Raw genomic sequence first — 26,812 nt, 5'->3', positions numbered from 1 at the left:
CAATCAGTGATTTCACACTTAGTAATTATTATGATGTGAATTATATCCCCCTCAACAGTAATATGTTGAAGTTTTAACCCCGAGTAGTTGAGAATGTGACCTTATTTAGAAATAAGTTTTTTTTCTTTTTCTTTCTTAAGAGAGATTTTTGCTATAGAACACATGCGCTTGCTGGAGAGACAGAGAGACAGAAAGCAATAAATCACCCCCTGGGGGGAGGGCCATGCTACAGTCTCTCCTCTGTTCTTTTATTTGGATTTTGGGCATGCATATGCACACACCCGGTGTAAGTTTTAAGCCACTGGGTGGAGGACTTGAACCACAGACGCTTACGTGGGAGTCCAGTGATGTAACCATTACACCACCTGCTGGTCCCTAGAAATAAGTCTTTAAAGAGGTGATTAAATTAAAAATGAGAGTGTAAGGGTAGGGCTTAATCCATGTAAAAAGGGAAAGTTTGAACATATGGAAAGAAACCAGGATGTATGTGCACCAAGGAAAGGCCGTGTGGGGACACAGTGAGAAGCCATCTGTGAACCAAGGGAGAATCCTCAGGAGAAATCAAACCTGCTGGCATATTGGTCTCGGATGTCTAGACTCCAGAACTGTGAGAAAATAAATTTCTATTTGAGTTACCCCCAAGTCTGTGTTATTTTGTTATAACAGCCCTACAAAACGAATTTCAACAGGTCTCAGCATCTCTCTTCCTTTAAGTACTGCTCGGGACTATGGTAAGATGGCTAAGTATGTTCACCATCTGCTTCTCCTGTAGGAAAGTTTTTTTTTGTTGTTGTTGTTTATAAATTGATAATATCACCTTTCAGGGACCTTGATTCTTTCTTTTTTATTAAAGAATTATTTAATTTTAACTTTATTTATTTGTTTTGATTTGACCAGAGAGGGACAGAGCAAGAGAGAGAGAGAGGGAAAATGAGAAAGCAAGCTGCCAGGTCCAGGACTTAAACCACAGTCAGCCATGGTGGGAGTCCAGCGCCCTGAACCTTGATTCTTTTAGGGAATTTCTTTTGGGAGTTTCTGTGGAACTTTTGTGTTTTTTTTGACAGTTCTCTAGTCTGTCAAAATATAAATTCTATTATCACCAAATATTGACAGTACCAGGGTGAACAGCAACTTGAGTGCTAGGGTACTTCTCTGGGTTCTTCTTTTCTTTTTTAGCTACTAAGGATTTCTCTTCTTTTCCTGCCAGTTAAGCCATTCATGTTTAAAAATGTTTGTGTGTGTGTGTGTGTGTGTGTGTGTGTGTGTGTGTGTAAGTAAAATAACATACTCACCTTATTTTAGAGGTTTTCTTCAGGGAGGTTTCTTGAGACATCTAGTCTACTATATTGTTAAAAGCAGGATTCTGAGTTACTTTGAAAATTTTTGTGTGGTAAGGCAATTTGCTCTTTATATGTTGCCAGTTCAATTGTAATCAGTTACTTGCTTTTTCTTTTCTTTTCTTTTCTTTTCTTTTCTTTTCTTTTCTTTTCTTTTCTTTTCTTTTCTTTTCTTTTTTAAATCAGGTATAGTTACCATGAAATGCACAGATAATCTAAATAAAAAGTTATTGTCGGGGCCATTAGGTGGCATACTGTGTAAGGCACTGGACTCCCACATATCCAACTGCTGTTTGACTTCTAGACCTGGTAGTTTGCTTTCTCACTTTCCCTCATTCTGTCTCTGTTTTTCTCTGGTGAGCACATGTACCCTATAGCAAATTAAATAATAATAAATAAAAATTAAAAAAAATCATAATTGTTAGTGTTGCTGGCTGAATTTCTGCAAGGAGACTCTGATACAGAATATGCATTGTGGGCTGTCCTGGGAAAGGTGTGGCATCAGGCAGGGTAACGGTAACCACCTTGCAGCTGAGGCAGACCTTGAGAGAGTTGACAGCTGGTGTCTATCTAGTTATAATTGATGGAGAGGGAATCTGCCATATTTCCGTGTCTCTCACATCCAGTTATGTGGTACTTAACACTTTATAAGGTCGTAGGAAATAATAGTTACTTAAAAATGAGGTGAAACTGGAATCTTTAGGCATTTTTCTTTTGTAAATAAATATGAACCAATAAATTCCCAAAATATCTATTCGGCTATGATAGTACATTCTTTAATCTGGATGTTTTATAATTTGAAAATTAAAAAAAAGACTTGGAAAAAGTAAATTTGATTCATGTAAGTCAGGTTTAAGTATGTGGACTCTGGAGTTATTGCCTAGGTGTGAGAATTAGTCTACCACATAAGGTTTGTGGGACTTTGGATAAAATCCATTAAAGGTTTGTCTTGAGGACTAAACAAGACAGTCAATGTGCATAGCATAATGCCTAGGCATTTTCAATGAATAGTTCCTCTTGCTTATGCTATTTTCAGTGTTTATTAATATGTTTCTTATCTTCTCAAGTTTTTTTTTGTTCTGTTTTGTTTTTGTTTTTGACATTGGGCACATGTGCTCACAGAGAGAAAAGGAGAAAGGGAAAGTTAGAAATTAACTTCCAGGGGATGGCCACACCATAATCCCTTCTCCTCCATACTCCTCCTGGGATGTTGGGCATGCACACACATGTGCCTGGCATGATTTTCACCGCTAGGTCCAGGACTTAACTGTGGTCATCCATAGGGGAATCGAGTGCCTTAACCACCATGCCACCTGCTGGTTTCCTATTCAAGTTCTTTTAACTTAGATGAGCTTTTTTCTACCTTTCTACTTTATATCCTGCTATTACCTGATAGGCTTCCTGTGTTTTAGCTATTTTAATTCCCTGGATGTACTAAGCTTTTGTTATACATTTTTTTCTCCTTTATACTTGCTGATTCTTAAGTCAAAAAAGATCTTTCACGTGTCTTCTCTTGCCATAAGTATATGAACCAAGTCTTTAGAATTGGGTAGAGAACCCTGTAGATCAGGATTGATTGATCTATACGGTTCTCTACCCAATTCTAAAGACTTGGTTCATATACTTATTAATAAAGTATGGAAATTCTACTCACATAGCACCATGGAGTCCTCTCTTCAGGTATTTAGTAATAGAAAATATTCAAGATTTTTTTTTTTTTTTTACTAGAAGTTCAGAATTAGTTCAGTTGTAGCTCTTATTTTGGGACCCTTTCATCCTTGTCTTATAGATAGAGACTTATTTATTTTAACTCATTCCTTCATTCCTTAATCAATTGTTATATTTATTTATTTTAAAGAATTATTTAATTTAATTTAATTTTTATTATTACTATTATTTTTAATTTTCTGTAGGGAAGGTCTGATCATGAGAGGAGAGGACAGGTGAGGAGAGGAGAGGAGAGGAGAGAGAGAAATAGCTGCCAGGTCTGGGACTCAAACCATGGTTAGCCATGTGGGGAATCCAGTCCAGTGCTTTAACCACCATGCTATCTGCTGGTATCATTTAGTTAATTATTAATAGTATAGGTAAATACACCTATGGACACTCAAAAAACTAATATTTTACAAGTAACTTACATCTTACTCTGTATTCTTACACTCTTCATTGGCCTCCCTCTCAGAGGTCTTCTGTATCCTGAGTTCTGAGTTCAGCTTTTCATACTCTTTGCTTTTAAAAATATAGCTTAAGAAGTGTATGTGGGTCCCTATATAAGTTATCGTTTGATTTTAAATATTTTTTAACTTCGTCCAAGTGGATACCATGCTGCATGTAGTCTGAGACTTGGATCTTTTGTTCAATATTCTGTTACTAAGATCCAGTCATGTTGTTGCACACAGCTATAGTTTGTTCATTTTCTATTGCAACTTTTTATTGTATAAAATTGAATGCCACAATTTATTCATTTCTTTGTCAGTGAGTATTTTGTCTTTTTTTCCTTTTTTTTTCTGTTTGCTCTCATGAACAGTGCTTGTTTAAACATTCTTGTACATGCATCTTAGTGCATATGTGTAAGTTTCTCTGTGGCGTGTATCTAGGAATGGGGCTGTTTAGGCTGTAAATACATACATATTGCTGTTTACTAGACAATGCCAAATTGATTGCAAAAATGATTACCTAGTGTATACCCCACTGACAGTATGTTTGTTCACATCTCTCCATTTGGCATTATTATATTCTTGATTTTTCCAGTCAAATGGATATAAAATGTTACCGTACCGCATTGTTATGTGCATTTCTGAGTATTCATGAGGCTGAAGATTTCTTCTTAAGTTTATTAGGCAGTGTAATTGCTCTTCTGGGAAATGCCATTTCATGTCTTTTGGTTGCATGTTGGTTTTAAACGTTATTCATATATTCTTAATTTTTATTCTTTATCAGTATTTTTAATCCTAGTATCTCCTCTCAGTTACAAACTTATCTTTTCACTTTCTTTAAGATTTGAAATAATAATTAAAAAAAAGATTTGAAATAATTGTTGTCTTTGACAAATTCGAGCTTTTGCCATTTTCTGAGCCATCAATGAAGTTATAGATTGGCTTATGTTTTTATTTTCCAGGCAAAGATTCATACATAGTTTATGTTTATGGCTTTGTTTTGTATCTTAAGTATCTCTTCACTATTCGAAGGTCAAAAAGTTATTCATGTTATTTTCTTTTTTTTTTTTTGAGAGGTTTTTGCTTTAGGGCACGTGCGCTCGCCAGACAGACAGAGAGAGACATAGAGACAGAAAGCAAGAAATCACCCTCCAGAGGGGATGGTCACTCCGCAATCCCTTCTCCTCCATTCTCCTCTCGGAATCTTGGGCTCATATGCACACGCACCCGGGATGAGTTTTAAGCCACTGGGTCTGGGACGTGAACCGTGGTCGACTACGTGGGAGTCCAGTGACATAGCCATTACGCTAACTGCTGGTTCCCATATTCATGTTATTTTCAAAAAGAGCTTAAATTGTTGCTTAACCTGTCAAGGAGTGATTAAATCCACATGAGCTTAGACAGAAATCCAATTTAATTATTTTTTCAGTTTGGAAAGCCATTTGGATATCCATTTATTTAATAATTCCTGTTTTTTCTTGATTTTTTCCATATCAAGTTTTTTATACAGTAGTATTCAGTGAACATTTGACTCATTTTTTTTTTCACTCTTTTTATCCCACTAATCAATTGATCTTTCTCTATGCTGCTCTTATAATATCTTGGTTACTCTGCCATCATAGTAAGTCATGAAATCAGGTATGGAAAATCTCTGTTCTTTATTTTTCTTCTCAGAAGTCTAGGCATAGTATTTATTTATTTATTTATTTAACATTCATTCACTGAACATCATCATACATACAAAATGCAATTTCTCATCCAGAATATCCTGTATAGTAGCTTAATCACACGTTACCATCAACAAATAATTTTTCATTTCTTGTTTATGTGCTCTTCTTTCAGTGCATGTAAGTGTTGTCATGTAATTTCTAGTTTCATATTACGAGCTAACATCTATTGAGCGTGGCTTTTCTTCTTCAGTTTCTTTTTCCCTCTCTCACTCTTTTTCTTTCTCCATTATTTTCTTCCTTTTTTACTTCTGTCCTTTTCTTCCATTCTCCCTTCCTTTTTCCTTCCCTTCTTTCTTTCCTTTCTCTCTCCTTTTCCTTTTTCCCCAAGATGCAGGGACCCCTCTTAAAGGGTCTTTTCATGCCAAAGTCCTTCCTGAGCCTGCTACTTCTCCAGGATCTTGGGTGCACATAGTGTATTCAGGGCAACCTGGAATTGAACCCTGGGCCTTTCCATATGGCTGCAGTATCATGCAGTGGCATCCTGTTGTCTGCTCTATCGTGGCTGGGCCTGAACTTGACCTTTTTGAGACCCATTGGTTCTTCCCCACAAATACCCACATTCTTCCCAAGCTGGGCTGTGCTGTTAAGCCATGCCATTCATAGCAATCCTGGACCTGTTGGACCGTCACGAACTTTTCCTTCGAGGCTTTGAAATGGCTGCTGCAATATTCCAACCTGAGTTAGATGTTACATGTTTTTTTTTTTTGTCTTCCTCTATTTCTGTACATATAGGAAACTAAAAAGGAGGGTTTACATGATGTAGTTGTCATCAGTTTTGACTGAGAGGATATTAGGTTTATGGTGAGAAAGCATGTCACCAGGTCTGGGACTTGAACCACAGTCAGCTGTGTAGTCATTATAAAACTTTAAGCCTTTCTTGTGGTTAAACAGCTTTATATTTCTAGAAAGATGTGAACATAAATGCACGTGGGTATGTTTATACATATATATGTAAATATGTGTATATATTTTATATTTGAATGCATCTGTGTCTGCATATGTATCAAGTATATAATAGGAAAGAATAGAAATGGGGTAAAAGAAAAAAGTGCAAATAATTTTGAAACATCTGTTTTTTTTTATTTTTTTTTGAGATAGTGCTGGTAAGAATACAAGAAGTCTAAGTGCTGTGTATTTTTTCCTGCCCTTTATTATATATTTAATGGACTCAAAATGAATATCTGTTCTATTTATTCCAATTTTTCTTTTCTTTTTCTGCTCTTCCCTCACCCCCTGCCCCATGCAATTGAGCCCTGGATAAAGACGTAGACTCTCTTTCCACTTTAAAATGATAAAATGTACCTTTATACTTATCATAGCTTTTTTTGTTTGTTTGTTTCCCATTCTTAGATTTAAGTCAAATTGAGATTGCTTAGATTGAACTATTTTATTTTATTTAAAACATTTTAGGGTAACAGTTAGCGTAATGGCTATGTCACTGGACTCCCATGTGGTTGACCACGGTTTGCATCCTGGACCCAGTGGCTTAAAACTCATGCCGGGCACGTGTGCGTGTGTGCCCAAGATCCCAAGAGGAGAAGGGGGAGAAGTGATTGCAGTGTGGCCATCCCCCCTGGGGGGTGATATCTCACTTTCTGTGTCTCTGTCTCTCTCTGTCTGGTGAGCGCACATGCCCTATAGCAAAAAAACAAAACAAAACAAAACAAAAAACCTCTCCCCCCCAAATAAAAAAAAAGAAAAGAAAAAAACATTTAAGAAATTAGTTATTTAATTTCATTTCTTCTTCAATTTGACCACTGAGAAAGACAGAAAGAGAGGGAGAGTGGAAAAGCACATCACCACGTCTGGGACTTGAACGACAGTCAACTCTGTGGGAATCCAACACTCTAACCACCATGCCACCTGCTGGCCCCAAATTTGACTATTTTAAATGGAATGGAGGAAATACAGAGAATAGACCCAGCTGGGACCGGCAGTTAGCGTAATGGCTATGTCGCTGGACTCCCACGTAGTCGACTGTGGTTCGAGTCCTGGACCCGGTGGCTTAAAACTCACGCCGGGCGCGTGTGCGTGCGTGCCCAAGATCCCGAGAGGAGAACGGAGGAGAAGGGATTGCGGCGTGACCACCCCCCCGGGGGGTGATTTCCTGCTTTCTGTCTCTCTGTCTCTCTCTGTCTGTCTGGCGAGCGCACGCGCCCTATAGCGGAAACCTCTCAAAAAAAAAAAAAAAAGATTGAAAAAGAGAATAGACCCAGCCAAAGAACATTGCCTCTGAAGACTTGAGTTTTCTAAGTGAGACTTCAGTACAAAAGCCCACCCTCCTGGGTTTATTTGTAATGTGTTTTATCGTGGAAACCACGAGAGTGTGTATTTCCAGCCACCTGAAAGCCTTGATTACCAAGAAGGGACAGGAGAATGGACACATCTACCGAAGAGGTACCAGGGTTATATATAATGCAGAGACATTGATGAGGGACTAGGATCTCCATTTCTTGCCGCACTCCCTCAGTATATCACATAATCTTTTAGGTGGTTTGTAGAAACGTATGTAAAACATATATAAACACATGTATAGACACGTGTGTATGTGAGCATGTGTGCATGTAGCTGAGTTCCCTTTCCAGAAATGATATTTTCAATTTCATTTTAGAAATGCAGAGAATGCTACTAAATGTCATCAGAATTAATCCCTGCTTCCTTATAAAGTGTTACCGAGGGAAGGAGTTGAAAACGTTAGTCTTGAGTAATTATGAAATGAATTAGATGGCAAACGAAGCTGGGAAATGCCTTAAGACGGTTCCAAAGCATTTGAAGTGAGGTTATTTATGTGCACAGAGTGACGTGGGGAAGCCAAGTAGAAATACACTGGAAGCACTTGAGCACAAGCGGGTGTATCTGCTTTTTTAAAATAAAAAAAAAAATGGACAGTGAGTGCATTCATTAATTTATTATTTATAAACCATCATGGAATGATTCCCTTGTTAAGTAACTTAGTTACCAGAAGTCAGGAATGAATATTTGAAAATGGATAGGAATCTGGTTAGGGTCAGTAATCAAATGGCAGAGCTCACAAACCATCTGCAGTGTCCCTGTGCAGATCTGTTTGCAAGGTTCTTTTGTAATACTTTATAAATAACCAGGGATGCTCCTAAAAAGAAGTATCAACTGGACAAGGAGGCAGGAGGCAGGAGGAGTAATGAAAAGCCTATGTTCAACTCTGTCCCCATTCTAGCTGTATGAGCTTGGGCAAGTCACTAAATTTATTTGAATAAAGTTTTTTTATATGTGTATAATAAAGTTGATGTCTGCCTATAGCAATGTTGTAAAAAAATCAATCAATCAGTAGCAGCGTAATGCCTTTCTAAGTACTCATTCCAATCACTAGGAGGTAAAAGTGCAAATAAATACATCTAAATTAATAGAATGAAAAAAAACCTGATTTAAAAATCTGCAGGGAATTATAATCAATTGCAAAGGAGATCAGATTGGAATAAGAGCTTCTGAGGATTCAGCTTATAAACCCAGATTTGGAATGCTCAAATAGTTATAAGGAAGGGAAGGAAGACATTTCTGTCTCTCTCACCATGAGAAGACTTGGAATCCTAGAGGTTTGTACCACAGAAAAAACTGGGAACCGCACTACCTCATAGTTCAGGCTTTGAACAGTAATTTTTTTTGTTGTTGTTTTTTAAAGAGGTTTTTGCCTTAGGGCACGAGTGCTTGTTTTGTATGGGGTGTTGGGAAGACAGAAACAGTGAGAGGGAAATTGAGAAATCATCTTCCAGGGGGATGGACATGCCACACTCACTTTTCCATTCTCTTCCTGGATCTTGGGCACACATGCACATGTGCTTGGTGTGATTTTCATGCCACTGAGTCCAGGACTTCAGACCAGGGTCAACCATGTGGGAATCAGCAATGTAACCACTATGCCCCTCTGGACCAGTAATCTTTAATGTCTGTTAGTTCCCAAGTCATATGTGCGTTACTAAAGATACACGAAGAAACAAAACTCAGTAGGGTCCCTACCTTCATGGAGTTTGCAAATGAACTTGGTATATGGTGAATCATGTGGGATCCAGCTGCCTTAACCACCATGCCACTGGCTATTCTAATATTTATATTTTACTAAAAATTGTATCAGAAGCAGATATATATTGCTATAAAAACAGCTACTTTGGATATATCAAGTTGTTGGTATATTGTTGCTTTCTTTTGACTTGGTGAATTAAGATTTTGTATAATGCAGCTGATTTTGCCTATTCTGTAATAAGTTGTTTTCGTACACTAGGTAGTTTACTGTTGGATTCATTTTCCTATTTTTTTAGGAGGTTTTTTTTTTTTTCCCGTAGTTGTAGCTAAGATTAATGTGCGACCTTCTTTAGATTATTATAACAATTATGAATCACAAAATAACTCCAGATTTTTTTCTCCTTTGGGACAGTTTTAAACACTGTAGTTTTTTCCTTCGTTTTGTATAACCAACATCAATTTTCTCTAACAATATGAACTAACTGCCTTAGTGATGATCTTAAATTGGTACTTTTCTCTCTCTGTTGCTCTGGTACATAAATTTTATGTAAAAACCACCGAGAATAAGGCTAAATTTCAGTTTTCTTTCCTCATTCTTAAAATTCTTATTCAATACCGAGTGTCCACACTCTCTGACAGAAACTGATTGACTGAAGGATATAGAAACACAGTAAATGGATGTGAATACCTGATACAGTGTTTGTGAAAGAGTAGAGTCTGAGGAAGTTAAAGGGAAAGTAGGCAAAACAGTAAAGGTACAAAGAAATGTGGTATTATCTGTTGAAGATAATTTTATAGTTTTATCAACTAGACAAGGGAGAAATGTTCACAAGTAGGAATATTCACTTTGTAAGCTAAATAATGTGATTGAATGTCTAAAAGAAAATGAAATAAAAAATATCAAAACAAAACAAAACAAAACAAAAAACAAAGAAGGTCTCACTATTTTAGCCACACAAAACATAATTCTTATCCAGACTATCAAGGCACTGTTTATTTAGAAACACTTTATTTTTGGGGGGGATCTCTTAAATATTTCTTCCCTTTGTACCTGACACACACCATCTACCACCCCCTTCCTACCATCCACTCTCCTCCCTTACAATCTCTGGTATCTATACTTATCCTCTTTACTATCTTCAGATCTCTCAATTTATGTCACAGAGTGCAGTTCCTTGATACAAATTGAGGGGGGATATACAGTGTGTATCTTTCAAAGTCTGGCTCACTTTGCTCAATGTTAAGTCTCCTATATTTATCCACTTTGAATCAACCATTGGATATCATTGTTTCTTATAGCTGAGTAATATTCCATAGTATATATATGTGCTAGTCGGAGTACTAAAGTAAGAAGAATAAAATATAAATAGAAGTATTGGAGAATATTTCCAGATGACACGATTGTTGGCCTAGAAAGCCCAAATAAATGTAAGAATAGTGACTATATAGGAGGGAGTCCAACATGGTAGCTATTTACAATATCGGAGTTAAAGATTAGAACAAAACATTTAAAAACTAGCAACCAAAATTATAAACCATGCAGAAATAAAAGTCACAAAGAGTATATAAGATTTACCCAGTAAGACAAGAAATGTTGTTGACTAACATAAAAACAACACTATTGAACAATGAGAATATATTTCAAAAGAAGATAACAACTAGAAATAATTGCTATAGCAATTATTGTATTAAGATAAATGTCATAAAATGATCCTAATTTTATGTTTAGCCATTTCCTAGTCTGTGGCATATTCATGCATGTTTGGGGAGCTCTCCACTTTAATTTCACAGTAATGGCCGTTTTGTCGTTGGGAATTCTCATCCATAGTTCTCAGATTTCTCTATCATAAAGTTCTATTCAATAGGTATCCCATCATGACTCACCCTATTTTATAATGTTGGCCACTTCACTATTTAGACAGCCATGTGTGACTCCTAACTCTTTATACTTACAAATCCTTTCTAGTTCCTTTTATTTTTCCTCATGCGATGTGTTGTCCAGATCCCTCATTATTTTAGGTAAAGCTTTAGATGATCTCATTTTAGTTGAAAATGCTTCTCTGTTATGTGCCCAGTACTGAACTCCAGATATTATCTGAAGAATGGACTCAGATTCTTACAAATTTGATCATTCTAGGAAGCAAATCTGCATGGCCTTTGCTGAATTACTCGTGTAATAGCCGTATGTCCTCTCAAATTTTCTTTCGTATCCATAACAAATTTCAACTAATTTAGTTTGATATCAGTATTACAGTTACTTTATTTAAAATGAACCGACTTTTCATTTGATAAACAAGGGAAACAGATCCACTGGTGGATTTTCAAGATACTGATGCAGTTTCGTGTGTTTGGGAGAGCGCATGGACTTTGTATATGCGAGTATGTACATGTGTGGGTGTGGGCATGCACATAGGCGTGCATCTGGAACTGCAAATATTATGGCCTCTTTCTGGAAAAATGATTAAGAGAGTCTTGCTTTCTTCTCCTTCTGCCCCATTTTATACATAAGATGAAGATAAAAGAGAGAAAATGATAAAAAGGAACTAAACATTGCGGATAGGAATGTTTTCTTTGGGGAGAAGAGATCAAAGATAGAGACTATTTCAGTCTTTTAGTGTATATCACACCTAAAACTTGGTGTGTGATTGACAAAAATAAGTCCTTTTAGCTTTTGTGGCACTAGAGATGGCTTCTTAACTATTCATGGTTCTTCATGCATATATAGGCTAGAGAGATTGTAGGACAATGTAGGGGTGAGGTATTTCTCTAATACATGGGCATCTTCATACAGCAATTATATTTTTCTTCTGGTTTTCTCTCATACGTATGCTTGCAAATAAAAACAAAAACAAAAAAGTGTCTATTTATATAGCCTACGTCTTCAAAATATGATATTAGAAAAATGAAATTAAATCTTTGTTTGTGTAGACATTACAATGTTTTCTTTCCTATCTTTGAAATCCCAACTAATTAAGAAAATTGGTGATCATTAACAAGTCACCATGCACTGAATTAGTTTTTTCACTAAGTATTTTGAAAATATTAATTATGTCCCATCACATGAGAGACAGGTTGCTAGAATTAGAGAAAAGGCAAATGAATTTATTAGAATGGTACTTTTTCTAGACTATTGATAATTATTTTCTAGTAGATTACATTTATAATATTTAATCCATTCATTGTCTGCTTTATAATATATTTGTGGTAACTTTACCATTATTATTAGACACTGCTACCCCTTTGCTTATCTCTCTTTTTTTATGTTCTCTCTTTTGTTATCTTTCTTTTTTGTTTGTTAGTTTTTGCTATAGGATGTGTGCACTCACCGGAGAGAGAGAGAAAGAGAGAGAGAGAGAGAGAGAAATCACCCCTACCAGGGGGTAAGATGGCCATGCCACAATCCCTTTTCTTCTATCCTCCTTTCTGTATTTTGGGCATGTACACACATGTGCCCACATGTTTTTTCAAGTCATTGGATTGGGACTTGGTGCACTCTTCCATTTGAGATCCTACTGCCTTAACCACCATGCCGCTGGCTGGCCCCTGATCTCTATATAGTTTAACATGAGCCTAAATATATAAATGAGGTGAACTGTTATATGATATGGTTTCTCAGTCTTTAGGTGGGGTGAAAGGCTTGTTAACAATAGATTTTTCAGGCCTTGCTTCTAAAGATTCTCAATCAGTAGATTTGGGTGTTGACCAAACTTAATTTCTCAAGCATCCGGTTGATATCATGGGAATGTAATTTGGAAAGCCTTGATTTAAACTTATTTCATTATACATACTGAAGACTTTGAACCTATTGCTGTTTGAAATATGCCAGAAAAGATGGCTGCATTGTTTGAATCTTTGACTAGTCATTATGTTCAGTTATACAGGTAATTGACTTTACTACATATAATATTTAAATTGACTGTATCTTTAAAATTAGAAAGTAACTTCTTCTTTCCAAAAGTATTTTACTCAGTTCTCATTTGCTGCAACAAGGAATTCACTCACAAACATAATGCATTAAATCAAATAATTTATTTTATTTTCTCTTACAGTAATCTATAGGTTAATTAGAGAATACCAAAATCGGTTTATATACATTTATCTTTATAAAGACAAAAGTATGATTGACTGTGCATAAATAGGTATGTTTTATTTTTTGTTCACAGGGTACAAGTTGAATTCTATATGAATGAAAACACATTTAAAGAAAGACTAAAATTATTTTTTATTAAAAACCAGAGATCAAGTAAGTCATTTATTTCACTCTCCTCTCTATGTGTTTGTACATATTTGCTTAAATTTTCAGCTGTGGAATATTCTGTAATAGACTTTCTATAGTAGAAGAATGAAACTGGTAATCTTGTCTCCCAGGCAGTAAAAATTTACAAAACCGTAGATGTTACATGCAGTGGTGTTAATGCCTCCTGAACACTTTTAATTCTCCAATTCCCACATCAATAAGACTTCTGAGTGGACACTCTGGGTTAGTTGAAACATTGAGGTTAATTTAAACAATAATAATTTAAATAAGGGGTCCTCACAGTTAAAACGTGAGGTATATTTAAAACTGTGTCTTGAGAGGCTCTGGTAATTCTGCCTGGCCACAACAGGGAGTAATTGTCCCATTTAGTGAAGGAAGAGCTTAGTATTTCCCAAAGCTGCCTAATAATGAGGGCTGTTCAGAGCACTCTGAATATACAGATTCCTATGATCCTTCACCTGGAGATTTTCAATCACGAAGTGTAGGGTGAGCCTCAGAGTTTAATATTCAAGTGATTCTTTTCTCTGGGAAAATTTGAGAAATCTTGGAACTACAGAAGGACGTGAAATTATAAGCCTGCTCAAGGTAGAAAGATGGTCAGTGATACTTGCTGCCTCCCTGTAATACTACATGTATAAACAAACAAGCAAACAAACAGACAAATAAATAAATAAAGTTTTTGCCTTAGGGCACATGCACTGTCCAGTAAAACAGAGACAGTGAGAGGGAAAGTCAGAAATCACCCCTCACACCACGGGGAATGGTCATGCCGTAATCCTTTCTTTTCCATTCTCCTCCCAGGATCTTGGGCGCGCGTGCGCGCGCGCGCACACACACACACACACACACACACACACACACACACACGCCCAGTGTGATTTTCAAGCTATCGGGTCTGGGTCTTGAAATGCCTACTGCAGACAGTCATGTGGGACATAACTGCTCTGCCGTCTGCTGGCCCCAGTACTACATATTTTAAAAAGCCCTATTTAATAAGCCAATGTGCTTATTTTTCACATGATTATTGTTTCAGATGTCAATGAGAAATGAAGAGGTCTACATTAGATTGGTTTAAGCCTGCGAATTTTGGCCACCTCAGTTCTCTTGAGGTGGTCCAAAGTAATCTCTGTAGGTAGAGTTCAAAGAAAGAGGCCTGGCTCGTGGGGATTATCCAAATACTGACTATAGGGGCTATTTCCCAATTTAAGTCTCACTGGTCAGATATTCTCAATGGAAGGCTAGCTGCCTTTCTAACCTGGTTGTTTAGCATTTCCAAGGCAGCCCCATCAATAAATATTTCCTAAATGGACCACATCGTCTGAATAGAAGGTTTTCTTGATTTTAATAATAGCAATACTATCTTTCCAGGCCAGAAAAGATGGCTGCATTGTTTGAATCTTTCACCAGCTGTCAGCTTTTGACTACGCAGTCATTGGAGGAGACCCATTTCTATAAAACCAGAGCAATTTCATTAATAATTCAAAGGATTTTATAAAGAAGCTAACCCATAACATGTACTCAGCATTTTAATAGGAAAGCCTAGGGAAAAAAATTACACAATTAATAAGCATTAACCTTTTTACAGTTAAGAAATGTTATCACAGGTACACTCATATACAGCAGAGTTAAAAAAAAAATACAAGTGACATTTGAGTTCCAGATTTTATTAAGTAATAATTATAGGAAGGCCTTTCTCAAAATTTTAATTATAAGGCATGAATCAGATACCACCGGGTAATTGTAGGAAAGGTAATGGTCCCAGTAATCAGACTTACGCATGTTTTCCTTAATCTTAATTATGCTTCTTCATCATCATTAAGAATTACAGGCTGTATAGTTGGGACGTGCACAGTTTAAAAGATGCATACATGGAAGTTCACAAAATTTTAACCTTGGTGTTTAACTTAGTTAAAAATAAGGTTCAATTGGTCAAACTCAAAATGTGGAGTGTATATGTGTGTGTGTGTGTGTGTGTGTGTGTGTGTGTGTGTGTGAATGAAAGAGAGTCAGAGAAACAATGTGTGTATGTGTTTTTCAGAATATGCTATTACAATTTCACTGTAATTAATTTACATACTGTAACTATATAATTAACATTCTATATAACATACAATTATGTAAATATAATTACAATTTCTCTATAATAAAATCTGTTATGTGCTCTCAACGTACAAAATTTCTATCTTATCCTGCCAGTTGGTAAGCAGCTAGAATTGCTAGCTGGCTAAACTTGGTCTTAAAATCCACGGATAGAGGAAGTGCTTATATCTGTAACCATACTTGAATCCACTTTGCTTGGACACAAATATTACAACTGCTGAATGTTCCAACCTTGATATTTTCGCAGCAGCTCCTGTTCAGTGTCATTACAGTTCATACATTCTGTCTAACTCACTTTTTGTTTCAATATTCAGGTCATTAAAATTCAGCTACCAAGAACTTCAGAGTTCAGGCAATTATAGTATTGTAGTTTCTAAATACAATTTAAGTACTGTACTTAAAGTTGATGTTTTTGACAATTCTTTTTGGTCTCTTGTGTGCTACGTTTGAATGAAAATCAAACTTTTGTTGTTTTCTTTAAAGGTCTGAGAATACGCCTGTTCAATTTTTCTCTCAAATTATTAAGCTGCTTATTATACATCATCCGAGTACTACTAGAAAACCCTTCACAAGGAAATGAATGGTAAGGTATCTTTGATCTTAACAAAACTCTTGCTTATTTTGAATTTGATTAGATTTTTAAAAATGGTATATAAAATTAATTTTTTCAAGGACATTTTAGGTCTTTATCACAAATTATATTGATGTGATTTTCAGATACTACATGATTATAATCTTGTAGATCCTTTGTAAACTTCTTTGTGGTTTCTCTACTCGCCTAATGTTAATACTGGATTCTGACCTACACAGATTTTCTTGTTAAAGTGTTCTAAGACAAGCAGCTCTCCCCAGTAGTCATAGAAAATGTGTATTGGGGAACAAATTATGCATGGATTTCAAATTTTTTGGTGCCAAAAGAATCTTGCACTTTGATTTCATTTTTCTGTGAACTTAAAAAAATTAATTTAATTTTATTATTACTATTATCTTTTAGTTTGCTATAAAGCATGTGTGCTCAACAGACAGAGAAGGAAGAGAAAGAGAGGGAAAGTGAGAAAGCAAGCCTCCAGGTCCTGGATTCAACTGTGCTCAGCTATGTGGAGGTCTAGCACCTCAAACACCATACCACCTGCTGGCCCCTTCTATACACTTGTTTTTTTATTTTTGTTTGTTTGTTTGTTTGTTTTTAAGACTTTTGTCATAGGGTGCATGTGCTTGCTGGATAGAGACACAGAGAGGCAGTGAAAGACAAAGTCAGAAATCACCACTGGGGGATGGCCATGCTGCAATCTTTTCTATTCTCCTTTTGGGATTTTGGGTGCGTGCACATGCACACACACGCACACACACGCACACACTCACCTAGCATGAGCTTTAAGCTGCAGGGCTTGGAGTTCAAGCGCAGTTAGCCCTGTGGGAATCCAACAACTTAACTATTATACCACCTATTAGTCCCCTTTCCACAAACTTTTTGAAGTGCCCTTACAATTGTATAAAATGAGTTAGTCTTTAAGTCCTGATTACCTTTATGTTCTTAATTTACATCTGCTCCCCAAAGGTTGACTCTGTTTTCAGGCTTTGTTGATCTTTTCAGTTACTCTGCAATTATTGCTCTTGACTGGAAACACTTTAGTGTATACTGGGCTGCATAACTATTTCAAGTCGGTTTCAGCCTGTGTAATTATCTTATTTGAGTTAAGTGACATTGATTAATTGATTTGTTTTAACTTATTTTTCATTCATATTGCTTGTATTAAGTTGTATTTCTATTCATTTATGGACTTCTCTGGGTAGGCTCTGTTCTTCGTTAGAAGAAGTAGGTAAGGGAACTTACCTACTGTGAACACACATGCATGCTTTTTTAATCTCATCGTCCTCCTAGACCCCATCTAGTCTGCTAAATCTGCAGTAATTTTCAAAGGAGAAAACTTAAGTTTGATATAATATAATTTTTTTCTATGTGGCAGTTTGCCCTAGGAAAATTTAAAAAATAAAATAAAAAGATCAAAGTAAAATGGAAAGTGTGCTTGTAATACACATTTAAAAGGATTTGTTTCTCTTCAGCTTGTTTAGAGAGTGAAAATGATTCTGCATTTATTCAAAGGTTTGGAAATAAGTTAAAACATGAATAAGCAAAGTTTTATTATGTAATCATCTTTGTGATAATTCTTAATAAAATTATTTAATGAAATATAATTAGGTATATTTCACTGTATTTTGATCGAATACTTTGTGTGTTCCAGTCATATACTCTCTGGCAAGTATATGTGCCCTATGGCAAAATCCTTACAAGAAAAATTTTAAAAACATGGTAACACCCTTATAAAACTTCCTTGAATACTTCTTATTTTGTATCCAGTGACTTTATTTATTCATGTATGTTTTAGAGAGATTTTTGCTATAGGGACTATGCACGAAATCACCTCCCCAGGGGATGACCACACTGCAATCCCTTCTCCTCCATTCTCCTGTTGGAATTTTGGGCACATACACACACAGGCTCCCAGTATGAGTTTTATGCTGCTGAGTCTGGGGCTTGAACTGTGGCCAACCACATGGGAGTCCAGCAGCGTAACCATTACGCCGTCTGCTGGTCCCTAGAGCTTCTGTTTCTTTTACATATCTCTTCCATGTATTATGTTTACTGTGTATTCTGTGACTGTTAGAATAAATATTCCATAGGGGCCCCCAGATCATCATTTGAATTCCCTAAATAGCCACAAATTAGGCAGCAGATACTTCTATCTGAGTGAATGAATGCATAAGTGAGTCAATGCACTTGCTTTTATTTGATTTATTATTCATTTATTTAAGAAAGGTTTTTGCTATAGGATGTGTGTGCTCCCCAGAAAGACAGAGACAGAACAGGAAATCATCTCCCAGGGGGAATGGCCATGCTGCAATCCCTTCTCCTCCATTCTCCTCTTGGGATTGTGGACATACACACACACGCGCCCAGTGTGAGTTTAAGCTGCAGGGTCTGGAACTCAAACTGTGGTCGACTATGTGGGATTCCAGCAACATAACCATTAGGCCATCTGCTGGCCCAATGCACTTGCTTTTGAATCTAACTTTTGCTCAGCTGGCCTCACTGCCACAGCCTCTACCCCAGTGCTGCTGGACTGTTTGAAGCAACTTGTGCACACTTGGCTCTCCCTTGTCTCTGGGCCTTTGCTTATTCTACTCCTTCTTTTTGGAACTTTGTCCTGCTCTTGCCCCACATGATCTGACTTGTTTCAGGATCTCAGACCTCCAGGATAACAATTTCTTACCTAACATTTAATCTGAAACTCTTAGCAGGCTCATGCCCTGTAGCCCCAGTTCTGCTCTGAGTTAGGAATGTCTTCTGGCAACTCTCTGGGTATCCCTTCACTTACTTCTCTTGCAATGCCTAATATATTGTCTATGATTTTCTAGTTCTTTTCTGTCCTGGGGGCTCACCAAAGGCAAGGACCCTGTTGCATTTGCCATATTTATATTTCATATTTAGTACAGGGCTTGGTGGGTCATTAAATGTTGCTGAATTAATGGGATTAAGTTCAATGATTTTGTTGGTATAGTATAATGACTATCACTCAGGACCATTGGGTAGAGATCTCAGTGCCTACTCCATTTGTTACAGTTTTCTGTCTCTACCTCATTAAAAATGGTTCCCGTAATGACTCCTTCTACAGTCACTTCAGAAATGTTTGTAAAACTTGGTGATTTATAAATGAAATGCACGCTAGAGAGACCTGAAACATAGCAATGAGGCACGATACAGTTCTCCTCAAGGTAAAAGGGCACTAGTGGGTGATAGCAGAGTCAAATTCCATTATTTGAAAACATTACGAGGAACAAAGTTTCCTACAATTAACTTCTATGTAATATTACTAAGAATATTTAGCCATAATTATAGAGGATATACATTTGAAAAATCAGATTACCATAATTAAAGACCTAACTAACTTATGGTTCCATTTTGAATACAAGGTTCTGTTTAGTTCCCATTGTCAATGCAGTATTGGTTAATGAAAAACAGAAGTGGCCTTTATGGGCACAGGCTCTATTTTAAATTAATGAGACTAATCCAGCGAAGAGATTTATTTAATTAGAACTTCTGACATGATAAAGCTGCAGATATTCTGTGCTGTTTTGCTTGATTTTAAAGCCCCACCTAGGAATCTAACCAGCTGAAGGAAATGAGAATTGTACTGTAAATGTATGGGACACACACAGCCCATGCAGTACATGGTTTGAAGGCATTCCCAGAGGAAGCACACCTGCGGCAAGGAGTTTATGAATTGCATTGGAAGATGAGCCATCCTCATTGACTCGTGGCCTGCTGATGCCCACGGTTCTTCCCTGTGTTGAAACTCAGGCATTCATTTGCCCTGTTAAATTGTGGGGGTGATTATTAGTCAAGCGATGGACACAACAATGAGGACAGAGCTGAGAGAGAGGAGGAAGGAAATTCTTCAGAAGTCTGAGACTCAGTTGCCTGTTCAGGCAGGAATAGGAGAGCGGGGTGGGAGGTAGATGGGTTGGATAGGGACAACTGACTATGTTCATTTCTTAAGGTTTCTTCCCCTCCTCTGATGTAGCACAATGCCAGCATCTGCCCCAACCTTGGACACTGGGAATTGACTGCTCTCCTTCTCTTCTCAAACCCCTTTGAGGAAGAGGGCAGTGAAAGGCAGAGAGGGATTAGGCCCAGAGAAATTGGGGTGCAGTAGGTACCAAGGAAAGATTCCTTAGTTCTAATGTCCTTCCCCTCCCACATGTCCTGCTGATGAAAACTTGATTGCTAAGGTTATAGTGGGAGGGTGGGACATCGTGCCTGTGGGGACAACTCAGGGATGCACGTATATAGCCCTTAGTTCTAGTCCTCCTCAGTAATTCAGTGCTGTGCCTCTTTGAATGAGGGGTGGAAGAGGAGACTTTGAAAATAAAACTAATTGGAAAGTCAAGAAAAAAAGGTATTTTTTTGGAATTTGAATTTGCATATAAGTATTGGTTCCTAATTTAGCAACCAGTGTGTTCAGATGACATTCAAGTTTAAAAAACATTTCTTCCTAGTGTAAAAACTATTAAGAGAAGAAATAGAATGTTGGTACTACCTTTTAAGCATTGATGACCTCTGGAAACGGATATGTAGATTTGTTTTCATATATGTAGTACTCTTAAGTCTTTGGGAAAGTTATGACGTATTTTTTCTGTAAATGAGAATTGTACTGTAAATGTATGGGACACACACAGCCCATGCAGTACATGGTTTGAAGGCATTCCCAGAGGAAGCACACCTGCGGCAAGGAGTTTATGAATTGCATTGGAAGATGAGCCATCCTCATTGACTCGTGGCCTGCTGATGCCCACGGTTCTTCCCTGTGTTGAAACTCAGGCATTCATTTGCCCTGTTAAATTGTGGGGGTGATTATTAGTCAAGCGATGGACACAACAATGAGGACAGAGCTGAGAGAGAGGAGGAAGGAAATTCTTCAGAAGTCTGAGACTCAGTTGCCTGTTCAGGCAGGAATAGGAGAGCGGGGTGGGAGGTAGATGGGTTGGATAGGGACAACTGACTATGTTCATTTCTTAAGGTTTCTTCCCCTCCTCTGATGTAGCACAATGCCAGCATCTGCCCCAACCTTGGACACTGGGAATTGACTGCTCTCCTTCTCTTCTCAAACCCCTTTGAGGAAGAGGGCAGTGAAAGGCAGAGAGGGATTAGGCCCAGAGAAATTGGGGTGCAGTAGGTACCAAGGAAAGATTCCTTAGTTCTAATGTCCTTCCCCTCCCACATGTCCTGCTGACGAAAACTTGATTGCTAAGGTTATAGTGGGAGGGTGGGACATCGTGCCTGTGGGGACAACTCAGGGATGCACGTATATAGCCCTTAGTTCTAGTCCTCCTCAGTAATTCAGTGCTGTGCCTCTTTGAATGAGGGGTGGAAGAGGAGACTTTGAAAATAAAACTAATTGGAAAGTCAAGAAAAAAAGGTATTTTTTTGGAATTTGAATTTGCATATAAGTATTGGTTCCTAATTTAGCAACCAGTGTGTTCAGATGACATTCAAGTTTAAAAAACATTTCTTCCTAGTGTAAAAACTATTAAGAGAAGAAATAGAATGTTGGTACTACCTTTTAAGCATTGATGACCTCTGGAAACGGATATGTAGATTTGTTTTCATATATGTAGTACTCTTAAGTCTTTGGGAAAGTTATGACGTATTTTTTCTGTCTTTCTATTCAAAAATGTGTCATGACTTTCTGACCACCCAATACATGGATTAAAGTAGCACCATGTGAGAAAGCGGAATGCACGGCATCTGAGTGGGAACGCTGTTGTGCTCAGTGACAAAGAGAGAATTAAAAATGGGTGATGTTGGGAAAGGCAAGAAGATTCTTGTTCAGAAGTGTGACCAGTGCCACACCCTGGAAAAGGGAGGTGAGCATGAGACTGGCCTAAATCTCCATGGTCTATTTGGGCAGGAGACAGAGCAGGTCCCTGGATTCTCTTACACAGATGCCAACAAGAACAAGGGATCACCTGGGAAGAGGCTACACTGATGGGGTGTTTGGAGAGTCCCAAGAAGTACATCCCTGGAACAAAAATGATCTTTGCTGGCATTAAAAGTCAGAAAGAACAGAGCTGATAGCTTATCTCAAAAAAAGCTACTAATGAACAGAAGGAGGCCACTGCCTTATTTGTGACAAAACAGAAATATCTCACCTTTTTTATGTGTACCATAGTTTAATTGATCTCCTACACCAGAACTCAGATCATGAATGGCCAACGGGATATTTCTATTAGTTCTGATTTAAGTAAGACTGGTTTGTGGTTAAATGAATATTGTTAGGTTTTTAAAATTTTGATAGTACTTTCAGTTCAGTAAATGCTATCACTATTTGCCCTTTCCAAAGATATAATTGGTAATTCATTAGTGATACTCAATTTTCTATAAAGATGGTGAATGCCATCTCAAAACCCACTCGGGGGAACCAGTAGTTAGCGTAATAGCTATGTTGCTGGACTTCCACGTAGTCGACTGCGGTTCGTGTCCCGGTCCCGGTGGCTTAAAACTCACGCTGGGGGCGTGTGCGTGTGTGCCCAAGATCCCGAGAGGAGAATAGAGGAGAAGGGACTGCGGCGTGACCATCCCCCCTGGGGGGTGATTTCTCGCTTTCTGTCTCTATATCTGTCTCTGTCTGGCAAACGCACGCACCCTGTAGCGAAAATCTCTCAAAAAAAAAAAAATCCACTGGGGATTTTTTTTTTTTTATTATTTAGGCTTATATGTAACTGCTTAAATGAATATATAAATGCTGGAGAAATCCCTTCATTCCTCAAAACCAGGCAGACTCACCTGCATTTTATTTTGTGTTCATTAACCTGTTAAAGGCAAGGACTGAAGATGAGGTAGTGATGTTTACTTTATATATTTGGTCATAACTGTGCTAGTCTAATTAGAATTCCCTGTATCCAAAACACTGCCTTTTACTTATTGAAAGACATTTTAGTGAAGTTTGTGTATATTATATATTAAATAAAGAATTTGTAACACTTTACATATTTTACAAATGACTTGTAAGGCCAGATACTTTTTGATAAGATTTAGTAGCAAGTTAAATTTTACCTTTGAATTCTATTTTCTAAGTCAGACTAAGTTATATTTCAGGCTTGTCTTTAGACAACTGTTCAAAACCACATTGACACTGAAGAACCACTGTATATATGATTGGTAATGGTGCTCTTTGCTAATTTATTAGATGGATGGAAGTAAAGGAGATATGCCATCAGCATAAATTTGTAAATTATGTTATCATAAGACTTAAATTAAAAGCCAAATTACAGATAAGGGAAAAAAAAGTAGCTATGTATGTAGCTATGTATTAGAGCACCTTGTACTCTAATAAATAATCTCGAAAATTCAAGATAATTACTTTGTTCACTACAGAGTCTAACACTGCTATTTGTGGTTGAAATTTATATATAAGAGATTTCTAGAAATGTTTTCTATGGACGATGAAACCTATTTCATATGACATGGCATTGTCCAAGAAAAAATATCTTTTAACAAAATCTTACTGAAATTCAAATTTCCTCTGATGTCCACGGCCTATCAAGATCACATACAAAACCAATGAAAATGGCATTAGCTTGACATAACTGGATTTTAGTAAATCTATATTAATTCTTCATTTCCCTTCATAAGTGCTCACAGACTAGCAGTTAGCAGTTTATTTTATAATTTTTCCAGGGATTGCTATCTACTTAACAATTTAGTCATTTTTATAGCACATAATTTTTCTATCTACAAAAACGAGGCATATAGTCCCAATTTTTACTTTCTATTCTGATGCATCATTTTTGGTCTGATTTCTTAAATCAGACCAAACTATGGAGTCTGTAAAAGCCATGGTGTGAGTGGGACCGCGTGGCTGATCTCGTCAGCCCTGCCTTTGCCATCACTGGCACCATCCATCATTTGTCTTGTCTGCCTACTGTTTTGTACACACACGCTTGGCAAGGCAGTGGGTTTATAATGGGAAGTACAATAGGCATATTATTTGATTTTATGGAACTCTTAATTTTGTGAGGAGACAGCCATAGAAGAAATAAGTTTATAAATACATATAAAGTTTTAACGGAGATGAGTAGTGCGTGACATGGCCTAAGAGGTTAACTGACAATATTGATTCTGTGAAATCCTAAGGGAAGATTTCTTTGAGAAATATGGGGTTGAGCTGAAAGCTCTAGAGGGAAGAGCATGCGAAAAGGGTTTCGAGTAGGAAAGTGCACTTACACTTGAGTAAATCTAAGATAAAGACCAAGACAAGAGTTTTGGTCTTTTCCCTTAAAATAGTGCAAAGCTAACATACAATGATGTGATGTGATCACAGTGTACTTTGAAATAATCAGTGTAGTGCAATCTGGAGAAAAATTGTAGTAGGCAAAGGCAGTGGAGGGTCTCCTTTGATTTTTAAGAGCTCCGATGGTGAAAAATAGGTAGTTTAGAAGGTGGTGTTAGTGATAGAGATAAAGGGAAGTGGCTGAAATCTACATCTATTTGGTGGGAAGAACTGAAAAGGTATTGTTATTAATGAATTAAGTATTTATAGATGCAAACAAGGAAGGTAAGAGGATGCCCAAGCTTTTGGATGGTCAAACATGATAAAATTTGGTGCCATTTTCTGAGTTGTGAAAAGCTGAAAGAGAGGACCAGTACTGGGGAGAGAGAGCACAGGTTTGGTTTGGAACAGTGGAAGATGTCAGTTAGACTTCTATGTGACTTCTACATGGAACTCCAGAGTAGTTTATTCTAATATGTTAGGTAGTTTCTTTGAATAATCTTTTGAAATTTTGCCATTATTTTTAGAACAAGAGTTTGGGAGTTTATTGCTCTTCATTATTGTTTAACATTTTACTAAACAAGAAAATGATGTAAGCATTTAAAAATGCATTTAATACTTTATGGGATGTCTCTCATGTTTCATGACAGTTGAGAGTGAGTAGGTGTTTGTTCATTTGTTTGTTTGTTTGTTTAAATTTGCATTTTTCAAGGCAGGATAATGTAATTTATTTTTTTTACCTTTTCCCAAACAGGGTGTAGGGTGTAGCTATGAATGACTCCCATTTGAATCAGCAGTACACAAATGATGCAGATAGGGAAAGGTGTAAATACTGGAAAATTATAATTAGTGGAACATTAAAAGTATTATGGTGTTCTTGCAGAGTATAAAAGTATATTTTAATTGCCAAAGGGCACATGACCGAACAGAGAGAGAGAGAGAAAGAGAGAGAGAGAGGAGGAGGAGAGAAAGAAACAGTACTTCCCAATGGGGCTTGGTCACAACAGTCCCTCTGCTTTTTTCTTCATCCTGCTGGGATTTGGGGCATGCACACATATATACCCAATATGTTTTTCAAGCTATGAGTCTGGAATTCAAACTATAATCAGCCACATGGGCTCTAGCTCTCTTAACCATTAGGTTATAGGGCCAATCTGTTACATCAGAAAAGATAATTTTGAGAGATTTAAGTACAATCACGTCTTCTCTCACTTAATGTTCCACCATCCTAGTTTTTTTTTTTTTTAAGTATGTTAAATAATTTGTACTGTTACTGACTACTCTATTTATACTATGGAATTGTGAAAATATTTACACCTTTCAAAATAACTAAATCTTAGAGTTTACAGAAAACCTTGAATTGACTTTGCAGTACAGACTAGTAAAAAAGGTTTGAATTTTTTTTGCCCTGACATATTAATCTTTTTTTTTTTTTTGAGAGGTTTTTGCTATAGGGCGTGTGCACTCACCAGAAAGACAGAGAGAGATATAGAGTTAGAAAGCGAGAAATCACCCCGCAGGGGGAATGGCCACGCCGCAATCCCTTCTCTCTAGTCTCCTCTTGGGATCTTGGGCACGCACGCATACACACCCAGCGTGAGTTTAAGCCACTGGGTCTGGGACTTGAACTGCATTCGACTACATGGGAGTTCAGTGATATAGCCATTATGCTAACTGCTGGTCCCCTGACATATTAATCTTAAAATAATGGCCCATCATATTTTAATTCATTAACAGTGGCTAAAAGCAAAATTAAAATGGATTCTTTGCTAAAATAGAGATGAATATTGGCTAAAAGAAAACAGAAACATTTTTCTAATTTTAATTTTGAAATTTAATGTCTTTATGCTAACATTATTTATTATTTCAAATGTAATTAAATTTTAAAAGTGAATGGATTTTTCACATTCTAAAAACTAACATCTCATCATTCTTTTCATAGGTCTCATATCTTTTGGGTGAACAGAAGTCTACCATTATGGGGCTTACAGGTTATGTATAATTTTGTATTATTTCTATATTTTTTGCTTTATTCGTATTTCACAGTCAAATACTATTGGAAAGAAAACTGTAGATATTCAGAATGACTTTGTATTCCTACTTATCTCCATGTATATCCTAGACTAATGTTTTTATTTCTTTTTTCCCCCGTCTGCCTGAGTCCTATAATCCCGTTTTTGATAATTTCCTGGTGATCGGGATTAGATTTCAGATAGCGTTTGAGCTTGTGGATAAAACCAAAGTAAACCAGTATGTTAAGGCTCCACAAGCTTCCTCAAACTACATTAGGTATTCCTATTTTATATTTTCTTTAGTTTTAATTGAAGCCGTAACTGTGTTTGCTTTTGACCTGATGCCCTCAGTGACTGGAGCAAGGTAGAGTTCCAATAGACGATTGTCAAGTGAA

General features: G+C 36.9%; 1 protein-coding gene across 2 annotated transcripts in view; it reads left to right on the top strand.

Annotated features, from left to right (window-relative positions):
- The window catches only part of KCNT2 (potassium sodium-activated channel subfamily T member 2), a 386,489-nt gene that overhangs the window by 91,423 nt on the left and 268,254 nt on the right, over nt 1–26,812 (top strand). For both annotated transcript variants that reach the window (XM_014586847.2, XM_006146032.3), the window contains exons 2-4: nt 13,380–13,459; nt 16,058–16,157; nt 26,348–26,396. In XM_014586847.2, the coding sequence (XP_014442333.1) occupies nt 13,380–13,459; nt 16,058–16,157; nt 26,348–26,396 (229 nt within the window). The remainder of the gene's footprint in view (nt 1–13,379; nt 13,460–16,057; nt 16,158–26,347; nt 26,397–26,812) is intronic.

Source organism: Tupaia chinensis, unplaced genomic scaffold (genome assembly GCF_000334495.1).
Source record: "Tupaia chinensis unplaced genomic scaffold, TupChi_1.0 Scaffold000161_4, whole genome shotgun sequence".
NCBI classification, from domain to species: domain Eukaryota; kingdom Metazoa; phylum Chordata; class Mammalia; order Scandentia; family Tupaiidae; genus Tupaia; species Tupaia belangeri.
This window is presented reverse-complemented; position numbering and strand designations above follow the sequence as displayed.